This window comes from Trachurus trachurus, assembly GCF_905171665.1.
Source record: "Trachurus trachurus genome assembly, chromosome: 3".
In the NCBI taxonomy this organism is placed as follows: domain Eukaryota; kingdom Metazoa; phylum Chordata; class Actinopteri; order Carangiformes; family Carangidae; genus Trachurus; species Trachurus trachurus.
In genome coordinates, this window is record NC_139893.1 from 7,968,713 (window position 1) to 7,981,550 (window position 12,838).

A 12,838-nucleotide genomic window follows, 5' to 3' on the forward strand; every position below is an offset into this window, starting at 1 on the left:
CTGTCAGCACAGAGGATAAAAAATTTACATGACATTGACATTTAAAAACATACAAATTAGAAAAATTCATTGACAAACCCTTGTATTGATTATTATAACTGATAATCGGGTCACTAAGCCGTTAGTGTGACGAGAGCCTGAAGAGCCAGAGGAAGCAGCAGAGTGAGTGAACTCAGTGAGCGGGCGGCTCCGTTGTCGACGTCGGGATACCCTACACTCGTCCTGCACGGGTTCTTCACCTCCTCGTATGGGATAGGAACATCGTCTGGACTCGTGGTGTTCAGACTGTCACGGACCTGACACACACACACACACAAAGATATGACTGTCAAAACTACACTACTCGAAGAATATCCCTATAAAAAGTTCATGTTACAGTGATATTCTATCATGAAAGCAGACCTTGGTAATTTCTCTATATCAAACAAAAGCTAACAACAGTGGTGGCTATAGCACAACAAAAATCTCAATGTCTTGATAACTTGATCAAAGTGTTGTCTTGGTCTCATGATGTCAAGATTTGAACATGGTGGAGAGGAGAGGGAGAGAGAAGAGGACTGTCCACAAACTGTCACTGAACCAGAACATTTAGTGGTTCAATGAGAACTGAACCAATAAATCAGACGGTGCTTGTGATGTTTGTGGTTAATCACCATGTTAGAGAACAGCATGTTATTCAATAAGTACTGAAACACAGAACAATTGGACATGTGCATTCAAGAGTTTAGGGAAGGTTAAATTAAGTTCGGACAAAGGGAGGACGGGGCTGGAGCACACGGTCGATTAATATAGATTTATTGAGATGTGACCGCACCTCAATAAATCTATATTACGTAATCGACCGTGTGCTCCAGCCCCGCCCTCCCTTTGTCTCTACTGCTCATCTGTCTCCAGCCCTGAGACGCACCGGTCCAGAGTTTGTCAAGCTGAAGCGTGGAGGATCTCCCTTTTTGTTAAATTAAGTTCACCTGTAAAGGTTATAGTGCATTTTACTGTAGGTGCATTCTGAAATTTCATCCAAAAGCCAAACATCCCTAACTTTTTGTGAGTAGTGTATTTCTCATTACCGGATACATCCATACTTAAGTTTTATCGATTGAAGGCCTTGAGCAATTTTTTGTAATTATGTTTTATTATCTGAAAGTTCTGCTCTCACAGTGAGCAGAACAAATACAAATACATGAAGACATTGTCTTGATATAGTCATGCGAGTCAGACTGTTGTCACTGTCGCTGACCCTGAAATGGCTAAACTTTAGCCTCTCCGGTTTGACTTTAGCCTGTGGCAACAAGGCAACCTGATTGAGGCCTTTGATGGGCGTTAACCCACCGTGGAGAGACGACAGGAAGCAAAGAGGCCGACAAGCTGATCGTATGTAGTTTCACATGAAAGAGAATCTCAGTGTATGAAAACCACGTGTGTGTCTCTCTTCCCTATGTCTCCTGCTACCAAAGCACCAAAACCTCCTCTGTTATAAAAAAAACAGATAAATAACTTTGTGAGATCGTGCTGCAGTTTATTTTATATTCCCAGGGTGTAAACTCTGAGTTGAGTGCCTCTTTGTCCAGAAATAAAATACAAAAACAGAGCAGGTGTTTTTCTCTTTCTTTTCTTTTGCACGGTGCTCAGACTGATATCAGAGCGGCAAACACTGGGAGAAACTGTGTGTTGTTTGTGTGTGTTGTGTGTGTGTTCCTCACCTTCTCGACCTCTTTCATGACCCTGAGCAGGTTGTCTCCCAGAGCAGCTTTCACCTCCTCATCACTCCATCCTCTCCTCAGCAGCTCGGCCACCAAGTTGGGCACCTTGGACACGTCCTCCAAACCCTCCGGTAGTCTGAGAGGACGACAAGCAGGACAGGTGATGCCAAGCTGATTATGAGTTTTTTTATTTCTGCATATATTTCTTTTTTAAGTTTTTCCCTAATTAGACGTCCCCAATTATATTATTTTAGGTTAAAAAAACAAAGATCTAAATCCTTTAATTATTATCTGCTGTTGTTGAAGAGTTTGACAATTACTATTTGTTTTTTTATTTCAATATTTAAGTCAAAAATATGTGACAGAAAAAAGAAAAGCAAAGAAAAAAAGGACAAAACTAAAAAACTAATTTGGTAAACAATTCATATTCATGTGAAATCGCACCGTTCATTGAAAACACTGTTGTTTTATTAAAAGTTGATGAGTCATTCGTTCAAACCTGGTAACTCCATCATAGTCTCCACCAAAGCCAATGATACCGGCCCCGGCCACCTTCTTTATATGGTCAAAGTGATCTACAGGGAATAAAATGGACAGTTTTATGCATAATAATAACCACTGATGATAATATTTAACCAGATTGAAAGTCGTTTTTTCGATTGAACTGTGTTTTACCTGCAACATCAGAGAGTTTTGCCGTCTTGCTGCAGGTCACATAGTCATTGTAGAAGTTCACCATGACTATTCCCCCAGTTTCATTCTGCAGAGACAGACAAGCTGTTACATGGCAGCGAAAACACATCAAGTACTGACCTGGAAACTCTGATCCATGGAAGGAGACACTGTAATTTCTGCTTTATTACACTGGAGACACGCTGAACCCACCGAGCGCAGGACAGGAAGAGACATAACCTGAGCCAAGAGATCTGCTCAACCCTGCAATAACCCGAGTACACCGGGGTATTGACCTCCACTGTCTTATCTATCACAATGCCTGTTTCCTGGACGGAGCTGTATTCTTTATCTGTTTGTTATTTCACTTTGCAGAACAATAATCTTCTAGTTTCATAACCGTTAGATGGGAAACTGCCATTGCTCATGCATCAGTTGAAGTGCAGTCACTTGGATCCCTTTGGTGCCATAAAGACATAAAGATGTTCAGGGTGTGTCAGTCATCTGAGATAGTGAGCAGGAACAGAGGAAGTGTTTTCATGGTTGTTTAACAGCTTCAGTAGGAAGGAGGACATCTGACACATTCAGCTTTTCCACGTCCAATATCAACGTCTAAAAAAGATCTGTGACATTTAGTCATATGCTCATATTTCTTCTTCCACCAGGGGGAAATTTGGTATTTTAATATTCCAGTATCCATTTCTCAATGATCATAAAGGAACACATAATATGTTATCATGAGCTAAGTGGTTCCTGACCATTCTGGCAACATCCAGTTTGGGCACCAGCTCCAATAAAAAGATATTTACCCTCTAAACTTTTCAGATGATTTCATTTGAAGCTGAGGTCTTTTATCCAGTATTTTCAAATAGATCACAGAAAAGGACAAAAAAAAGAGCACTAATTTGTGTATAAAATATAAGAACACTTCATTGCATGTTGGGAACGATGCATTAAATGTGTATATTAATTAATACATTTTTACGGATAGCTCCACCTCAACCAGCTACCACAATGAGATGCTGTTTTTTAGTTACTCTTCAGGTATTTTGGCCGTTATTAGTTAGGACAGTGGAGACACAGGACAGGAAAAGAGAGACACTGAGGGGACAGACACACAGCTAATGACTGACTTAGTTGGGAGTCAAACAAATAAGCTACTGCTTGGGGCGTGCTCTTGAACTACTCACCCACCAAAGGACCCTCTTCACATAGCATTACCAATAATGTCATCCCATGGAAATCATGTAAATAATATCACAAATATGACAATTGACAAAAGAAAATCTCCTGACAGTGAATGAATTAATGTAGGACTTCAAGTGTTTGTCTTTACTTGACTTCGAGTGTCATATTCTTAAATGAATGTACTAGTATTTTTTTTTTTAACAAAGGGTCTGAACACGTCCTCCACTGCTGTTTACTGTTTGTTTGTCTTTACTTCTTCGCCTTGTGATTACACAAGTTCACCCACTCTCTCTGCACCTCCTTCAGTCTAACTCACACACTGACACACACACACACACATAGACTCACAACTCTCCTGAGAATATCATCGGGCACGTTGCGTTTGTGTTTACAGATTGTGTAGGCGGACGAGTGGCTGAAGATCACCGGAGCTTTGGACATGTCCAGCACCTGTTTCATGACCTCAACAGTGACATGAGCCAAGTCGATCAACATCCCCAGACGGTTCATTTCCTTAATCAGTTGCTGTTGAAGGAAAACACCAGTTTAAATAGGTCACTGTGCCAAAAATAAACAGATAAATAAATACTTAGATACATAAAACCTGTGGAAAACGTTATTTCTTTACTTTCTACCATCATTTTCAGTAGTTTGACGGCAAGTCACGTTTAAATGAACTGTTCACCTTGACATAGTGACATTGTCTTTCTCTGTTGATCAGTATCAAAAATATTACTTTAAATCTTTACTGACTCTGTTGTAAGACAATAAAACATGGACAATTAACACATTTTATAGACACATTATCTTGTTTTATCTTTTGTATAACACAGTACAAGTACAGTGTCAATGTCATTTTGATTGTTACCAGGAATGTATAATTGCAGTTGTGCAATTTCAATTGTTTTACACGCGGTAATGTTTGATGAAACCTTTGCCATGCAATGATTGTATGACATTGTAAGACAGTAATTTTTAACCTATTAAACTGAAAGCTGTGTTGTTTGCAATCGTACCTTTCCAAATGGAGACAGACCGTTGTGTTCAGACGGCTCTGATCCAGTGTCAACAAGCCAGTTATCTGCCCTGATAAGACAAAAAGAAAACCAGACAAAACACCATTACTGTAAAACATCACAGAGATCAATGGGATTTGATTTTCCTCTTTGGATTTCCAAATAACAACCAGGTATCATGTTTCTAGATGAGGGACTTTATTCAAACACACAGCACTTTGGAAATATTATCACAAACACTACAAACAGTATCTCAGCGCCAGAGAGTCTGACACCTTCTGCCTCCAGAGCCACAGGAGGCCTGAAGGAAACCCCCAAACTCTCTGCTACACGAACTCAACTGACTGTGAGAGAGGGCACAGCTGCAACTGAGTGAGAATTAATTCATTAATTAGTGCATCTAAGTTGCAGTGTGTATACTTAAATTTAGGCTACTTTGTACTTTGTACTTGGCAAAAACAGAAACTGGTTAATTTACAAATCAAGATGTTGTATAAAGAACATATAACTATACTGCACTGTTATACATTCATCTATCAAGCAGGATATGTAATTATAGCTGAAATGATACGTTAGTTCATGAAAGTAAAACTAAAACTATTTGGGGAGCCATTTGCTCACTTCACTATGTTATTCTTAAAGTAGCAACCTCAAACATTTTGATTTAAACATGTCTTTAAAATCTCTCTCTATTGACAGTAGTGATTGAGTCTGTGACTCCCTGAATACGATATAAACAAGGTCTGCACTTCACAGTATTATCATCTGGATGTCTGGTACGATTTGTGTCTGCACTGTAAAAACACTTGTCATAGACTCTGATGGACTTTTAAATAAATTACGAGGAAGTTATTGACCAATGATGGGGACGGGCCTCAGACCGTCAGTCAGTCAGTCTATTCTTATTATAGAACAAAGAAATGGACACAGACCGTGAAAATTATGACCAACAGCATGAGATATAGACAAACACATGGCTGCATCATGCATTACAGTAATACATACATATATATGTACAGTATATATAAAGATACATAAAGACCTAAGCCACATGCACTGTCCCCCTCATCCTGCTGCATCCTGTAGGGACAGTGGGACTTTTCTACAGATAACATGAGCACATTCATTTGTGTACATTATACAAATAAAACACATCTAAGTAAAGTGGCCCATGTAGTCTGATTGTTTTTCTTCTGGCCTCACTGTACCTTTAACTCTTACCTTGGGTGCCTTAAAAGGTGCCTATAAATAAATGTCTTATTGCTACTACTATTATTATTATTATTATTATTATTATTATTATTATTATTATGAAACAAACCTGAAAAAACTCTAATTATCTACTTACTAACTATACCATCAACCATTTAAACTTGCATTACTTTATCAGATTGATAACAAACAAACCTGTAGGTACCAGGTATCACCACAGGTGTCGCCAAAGATGAGAAGGTAGAGATGTGAGAGTTTACTACTACAAGTTTACTAACTGTTGTAAGGTCACATGTGTGTGTGTGTGTGTGTGTGTGTGTGTGTGTGTGTGTGTGTGTGTGTGTGTGTGTGTGTGTGTGTGTGTGTGTGTGTGTGTGTGTGTGTGTGTGTGTGTTGTGTAGGGTATGTGAAGGCATGGAGCTGCCGTGCTCCTGGTTCTTACCACGGTGTGTTGCAGGAGTGTGTGAGGGTGAGGTAACGCACCCCCAGGTGGTACATGGTGCGCAGGGTGCCCAGGCTGCTGTCTATCGAATGACCCCCCTCCACTCCGATGAGACTGGCTGTCTTGTTCATGGTGAAGGCTTCTATGATGTCTGAGCAGTGCAGACAAGAGAGGGAGAGAGGGAGGGCAGGTGATTCAGCAGGAAACACAGGCAGGTGGCAACAAACTGTTATAAATGTGTGTGATGTTACTGTAAGAGTTTAAAGTCTCACCTTGGCTGCTGGTGGCAAACATGAAGGTTTCTGGGTATTTCTGACACATCCTGTGCACCACGTCTATCTGCTCCAGAGTTTGTCTGACTGCGTCTTTGTACTGAGACTCACAGGGAACGTAGGCCGACCAGAACTGAGAGCAGAGCAGAGGAGAACATGAAGTGAAATGCATTTATTTAAAGGAGACATATTCTGCCCCCTTTCCACAAATTAAAAACAGTTCCCAGGTGTCTTAAAAACATATCTGTGACATGCTTTGGTCAAAATACCCCAAGGATCAAACATCACAGCTCTTTTCATCCGCTTAAAACAGCCCTGTTCAGAATGGCTGGTTTCAGTGCTTGTCCCTTTAAATGCAAATGAACCACTGCTTCTACTGGTACCAGGTAGGGGTGGGGTTATGCAAATTCAAAACCTAGTTACAGTCAGTGGAAGACAACTGAGGGAACAGCTCGTAAAACCATGTGGATTTCAACCTAGGGAGCCTGCACATTACAGATTGTTTTGTCAAATTCTCACATTTTGGGGCCGGAAGGCAAGACAAACACCCAAATATATGTTAAAGAGCCTTTAAAAAGTGATATTTTCATGATATGCCCCCTTTAAATCACATGGAAGTAATCACACTTACAATAAGAAATCATACTATTCTTTCAATGGAAGACCTGAAAGACATTTCTTTTTTCTTTTTTGTATTTATCTATTTTGACAGAATCATTTTTCTAATCAAAAAAAGATTTTAAAAAACCTAAAGACTAGGGCTTTTGTATAACTTCTTAGGCAAAACAATCATTTTGTACATTATACATCATGCATACATTTAACTATATAGCTAACTTACACATACAGTATGACAGTGCTTCATTTGTACCAGATTGAGACCAGCACCTATTGGTGTGTGTCTGTTGTGTGATATTTAATATGATCTTTTCTGTCATTCTTTAATTTCCTGTTGGTGACCATTAGTTAACTGAGAGAGAGAAAAAGAAAGAGTTTTTAAAAATCACCTGTCTCTCTTGGTTTGTGCAGAAAAAATGTACATCCTCGCCAAAAAAAACTCACCCCTCAGGGGCTGTTTTCATGAATGGATGAGTGTAAAAAAGAAAAGAAAAAATACCTCGCAGAGGCCATTTCAGGACATTTTCAGGACCAGCTGATCAACTCTTTTTTTCTGTGTCCTCACTGTGGTCTAGTTGATTATCAGGTCATGAGTGTGTGATTCAAAATAAAACATAAAACCAGAGTACCGTAGTCCTGAATCTGGCACATGCTGTCAGTGTTTGCACTGCATGTTTTCTTTTCTTTTTTACTTTTTTACTTAAATTTGTTTGTGTTTTGACTATTTGAATGTCTCTTCTGAGCTCCCAGGGCCACCGTAGCCTCACAGCTAAGGATGCACGGATCCCAGATCAGGGTGTTGGAGAACTGATGTCATCGGTTCCCCATATATAAAATGAGTATACTTCATTATTGGGAAATGACACAAATCTATGTCTGTGAGGCTACGTCAGACCAGAGGGCAGTGACTGAATAAAACCACAGGATAACATGGGAACAAACTCTTTAAATCTTAAGAAATTTGTGAATCATTTAACCACAAATTGTTCTTGAATTAATGCCAGTCAAAAAATGTCAGGGGCCTAAAGTTTGGACCGACATGTTCACGTGCACTTATTCTTACTATTATCTATAGAGTTTTTACTAAATCAAAGCTTTTGGAGAGTAGAAACTCTTCGAGCATGGATCATTTGAGAGATACTCCAGAGTGTCCTCTGGCCTATAGTGAGTACAGTTCCCTCTAGTTCCCAGTACATTTTGTTCTGGATGTACTGTACCTGAGCTCCCAGCCGTCCCTCCTTGATCTTAGGGATGTTGGTGTGTGTAGTGCCCAGTGTGTTAAGATCCACTTTGTTGAGCTGATTGTTGAACTGCTTTCGAAGCTGCCAAGGCAGGTCGTTATGACTGAAACACAAGAGAGGAAGACGTCACTGAGACTCAGACACTTTTCTCAAAAATCAAGTGATTTGACAGCCTGGGGGTGGCGGGGGTAAAAGTGCTCGTTGCAGACAGAGTTCAGATTTTACACAAGAATTCAGGACATTTAGTGCTGCTGTGGCTCTGTGGCAAACCACCCACCATAATTAAAACCATCACAGAGAGCACGCAAGGCGTTTCCACTTACCCGTCGATGAGCGGCGTCTCAGACATCAGCTTCAGAGCTCTGGCCATGTGAGTGTCCTCGGCCGAGGTGAAGGTGAAGGTGCAGGCGCCGACCCACAGAGCTAAACACACAGCAGAGATAACCTGGGACGGCATTTCTGAAACTCTTACACTCTTTTAAATACGTTGCTCTCTGTCCCTGAAACTGTCCTCTCTCTTAGCTCAATCTCAAGGATGACACTCCTGATGGTACCAGCTGCTCCTGGAACAAATGCTTCTCTCTGATGTTTCTAGTCCTTTGGTTTTGTTTAATGTTTATATCTGTGCAGATTCCATCAGACTCCCACTCCACATTTCTGTCTGTTCACTTATGCCCTTGAATATCGTCTCTGCTCATCGCTCCTCCTCTAATCTTTAGTCTGTTTCTCATTACAGTGACAGGGGGTCATAAACGCAGCACAGTAGCTTGAACTTATAGTATCTGTAATGTTTAGCCAACGCATGTTAGTTAATGTATAATACACCTTATGACAGTTTGACTAAAGTTTACAACTTCTGCTTTGGACAATATTATTGCTCACTGTTAGAGTCAGTGCCCTTGAGAAGCTCAGTGCAGACTTGTAAACACTCTCACACGGCACAGTGATCTGGAGCCGTTTAACCATCTCCACTGTGAAGGAGAATGACTTGGAGTTTCTTATAAAGTTAGAATGGAAATGTGGGAGAGATTTATACAATAATCCCTGAAATTTAGTTGCTTTAGGAGATCCAGTACAATAGGAAAGTACAATATTGTGTATGTTTATCTTTATTCTTATTGTCAAAAAAAAATCTTTGGTGCAAAACTAAACTGCTGACTATTAAAAATATGTCAGTGACTCACAGTGTTGCAATCAGTTGCACATGATATTATGAGTCAATAAAAAATAAACCTAGCAAATATTCAGTTCACTCCAGATTAAATACAGTTTGTTTTTAGCAGGTTTGGGGTTTGATGTGTCACATAAGCTGAGGAAGTCACTGAAGAAGACTTGCGCACTGTGAGGTTTTGTTGACATGAAACATGGAGGAAACAACCAATTGCATCCTTCGAACTAGGCCACATGTTGACAGCTGTTGACTAATACTGATGTCAAATTCATACCACACTCTGACGATGCAACACTATCAGCTCAAAAAGTCTACCGTCAGGACCAATGCTCGACCGTCACACATCCTGTGTTCTTGATTAACAAGATATTTGTGCCCCGCCAGGTCTCTTATCTTACCTTTAGACAGCTGCAGTGATCATTTCAACACACCGTAAGATGATTAGAAATAAAATAGAATAAATGCCAATATCCACCTGTATTAAGGCAAAAGTCCATACAACAAACCAAACGACACATAACTCAGCACTGACTTTCCTCCACTGATGATGTCATGCTTTCACTCAGCTGTTCATTTTGCAAAACGTTCTGGTGCTGATCCAGTTTAAAGGAGATCCAGGAATTTTGTTCTTTAACAGCATGATTCAGCATTTTCCCACATTTATATATTCTTCAGGAGATTCTGGGCAACATATTGATGGTGTTAAGACTTGCAGCTTTTTACAATACGATGCAAACGTGCAATTAATGTCAACTCTTCTGTTTTATGAATGTGTGTTCACTTTACTTCTCTATATGTCTTTCACTATTTTTCACTCCTGTTATTGCTCAACTGACTTTGTACTAGTGTACTATAATATTACGTAAACATAATCCTCTGAACTTGAGAGACAAGAAGAAAAAGAGAGTTGTGCTCTTACAAATTGGGACAGCTTGTTTGAAAAAGAAAAGTATGTCATAGTTGTTTTTCATGTTGCGTTCACTTTCACCTTGGTGGAATTGGATGTATTGAGAAAATGTTTCTCGTATTTGAAGAATCCCGCTCCAGTATGTTTTAGCGTTTCAGGGACAATTTCACAAGTTCAGTTGATAACAACTTGATAATGATTAAGATACAGAAACCTTGTGTGAGACATCACCTGTGAAAGTACTGGTTTATTGCTCCTATACCAACACAACAGCCTTATCTTCAAGGCTGCTCTTCTAATCATACAATAAAGATCATGTTCCCCAGTAAATGACGCACAGGTAACTGGTTCAATATTCAGCCAAAAACACTACACCAATAATTTGATTAAACAATGATGATGTTTAGGAGAACAGCACTGGTGTGTGCCCTGTTTCTGTTTTTGTGGTGGCTTAGCAACAGTCCAGTTGTGGTACTATTTTGTTGGCACAGCGGAATAAATTCTTAAATAACTTCTGCAGTTCATCAGTCTGAGTCAGTGTTTTATTTTTTTATTTGATTTTCTGTTAGTGATCTGTGTTGTTATTTTGTTTCTCTTTCCAGTCTTCCATACTGTACATATTCAGGAAATCTCCTGTTATGTCCTGTCTGGTCAATGTTTAGTGTAGAATAATCGATTCACAGCCGTGCTGATCAGTTCAGTATCTACTGTGCATGTCCTTCAACCGCTACTAACCTTAAAAGAGGAACTATGCAGGATTTTTTAAAATCTTAACTATGCTACATTTTTACCTTAAAGGTGTACAGAAATGGCCGTTTGTCCTGTTTGTCGCGCCGAGTTGTCACGAGCTGCAACACGAGTTTACCCGAGTGAGGAAAACGAATTTGATTGGTCGTTATCGAGCGGGCGGGATATTCAAAGCTTGGGGCGAGCCCGAGCTCCGTGTGTGTGTGCGTGTCTCAGACGTTTGAATGACGGATGACGGATCCAATATCAGTGGCTGGTGAATCGTGTGCAGGCTGACGTATAATCTGTGCGCCTGCATTATCCAATGCGAAAAAAAAATACACACTTTCATCCCGGATTTACTCAAAAATAGAATTTTGCACAGAGTTTGGCCTACATCGTCTGATAGATGAGTTATCACATTAATTTTATGACCCAAAGTGGGCTCAAATTCAATTTTCTTTTCTGTACACCTTTAATTAAACAGCTTTGGGGTAATTGCGATGGTTTAATAAATGACATGTAACTTGTTACGAGAGAGAATGGAGGCTCTCTGCCTTGCGTCTCTGGGCTTTGCACAAACGTGCTACGTAACCCATAATCTCTTGTTTATGACTAATTAAACTACTCAAAATACATTAACATTGTATAACATTATCTACCACTCTATTGATTGATTTCTCACTGGCTTCGTTGTAAACAAATGCACATGGCCAGGAGGAGGGTTAGCAACAGCATAGTTCCCCTTTAAGACTGAAGTGAAGCTTTGTTCACCCATCAAACACCATTTAAAATATTTTAGGTGCATCCTGAAAAGAAAAACTCACAGTAAAAACTGTAGGTTATATCTTTATGTCATATTAAATAAGTTAAGACCAGATGGAAAAGTTAGTTAAAATTTGTATTTTTTGCACATAAATGCTGATAAAGAAAATAAGTCGTAAGCTCAGTTCCCAAAATGTGTTCTTCTTACACTCACATGTTTCCAACACACTGATATAGGCAACAGTTGTTACAGCAAACCTCAGTGGTTGCTAACTTCAGTGTTACCAATTGTTTACACACACATAGCAAACACACACAGAGCAACATTAACATTGTGTCACTGACCACAACAACGCATAAAGGTCCAATATTTACATTTTCACTTCCACCAACTCCTGAAGGAGAAGTGTGACTCTTTCAGGCAAGGCAAGGCATCTTTATTTATATAGCGCATTTCATACCAAGGCAACTCAATGTGCTTTAGATAAAGACAAAACATTTAAAAAGAACAGCATAAAAACAATTTTTTTTAAAAGGAAAAAAATTGTAAACATTAAACATAGAGTTAAAAGCAAGAGCAAAGAAGAATAAAAAAGTATTACGTTTAAAGTTCTTAAAAAGAGCTCAGCTATAAGCACATGAAAAGAGAAATGTTTTTAACCTGGATTTAAAAGTGCTTATACAGTCGGGGCTGACCTGAGTCAGTAATAGATTTAGCTGCGTCTGTTTCGTTCAGCTGGTTTTACAGCAACCCTAAGGCCAAGAAAAGCTTCTTATTCTGCAGCCGTGTGAACCAAAATAGTATTGATGAGGTTTATAAAACCAAACTGAGTAGCTGAGAAAGCGAGTGAGAAAATGAAGAGCGACATAAGTTCTACTGTACTTTTAAAGCTGAGCTGTTGTGTGCT

At 39.5% G+C, this 12,838-nt stretch overlaps 1 protein-coding gene across 1 annotated transcript in view; it reads right to left on the reverse strand.

The window, feature by feature from the left end:
- Positions 1-25: 25 nt before the first annotated feature.
- The window catches only part of dpep1 (dipeptidase 1), a 38,435-nt gene continuing 25,622 nt past the window's right edge, over positions 26-12,838 (reverse strand). The window contains exons 3-12 of the mRNA XM_083999366.1: positions 8,685-8,784; positions 8,338-8,464; positions 6,503-6,635; positions 6,231-6,381; positions 4,577-4,646; positions 3,909-4,085; positions 2,376-2,460; positions 2,200-2,275; positions 1,701-1,836; positions 26-296 (exon numbers count right to left, since the gene is read on the reverse strand). Coding sequence (XP_083855492.1) covers positions 114-296; positions 1,701-1,836; positions 2,200-2,275; positions 2,376-2,460; positions 3,909-4,085; positions 4,577-4,646; positions 6,231-6,381; positions 6,503-6,635; positions 8,338-8,464; positions 8,685-8,784 — 1,238 coding nt within the window. The 3' untranslated portion in view covers positions 26-113. The remainder of the gene's footprint in view (positions 297-1,700; positions 1,837-2,199; positions 2,276-2,375; positions 2,461-3,908; positions 4,086-4,576; positions 4,647-6,230; positions 6,382-6,502; positions 6,636-8,337; positions 8,465-8,684; positions 8,785-12,838) is intronic.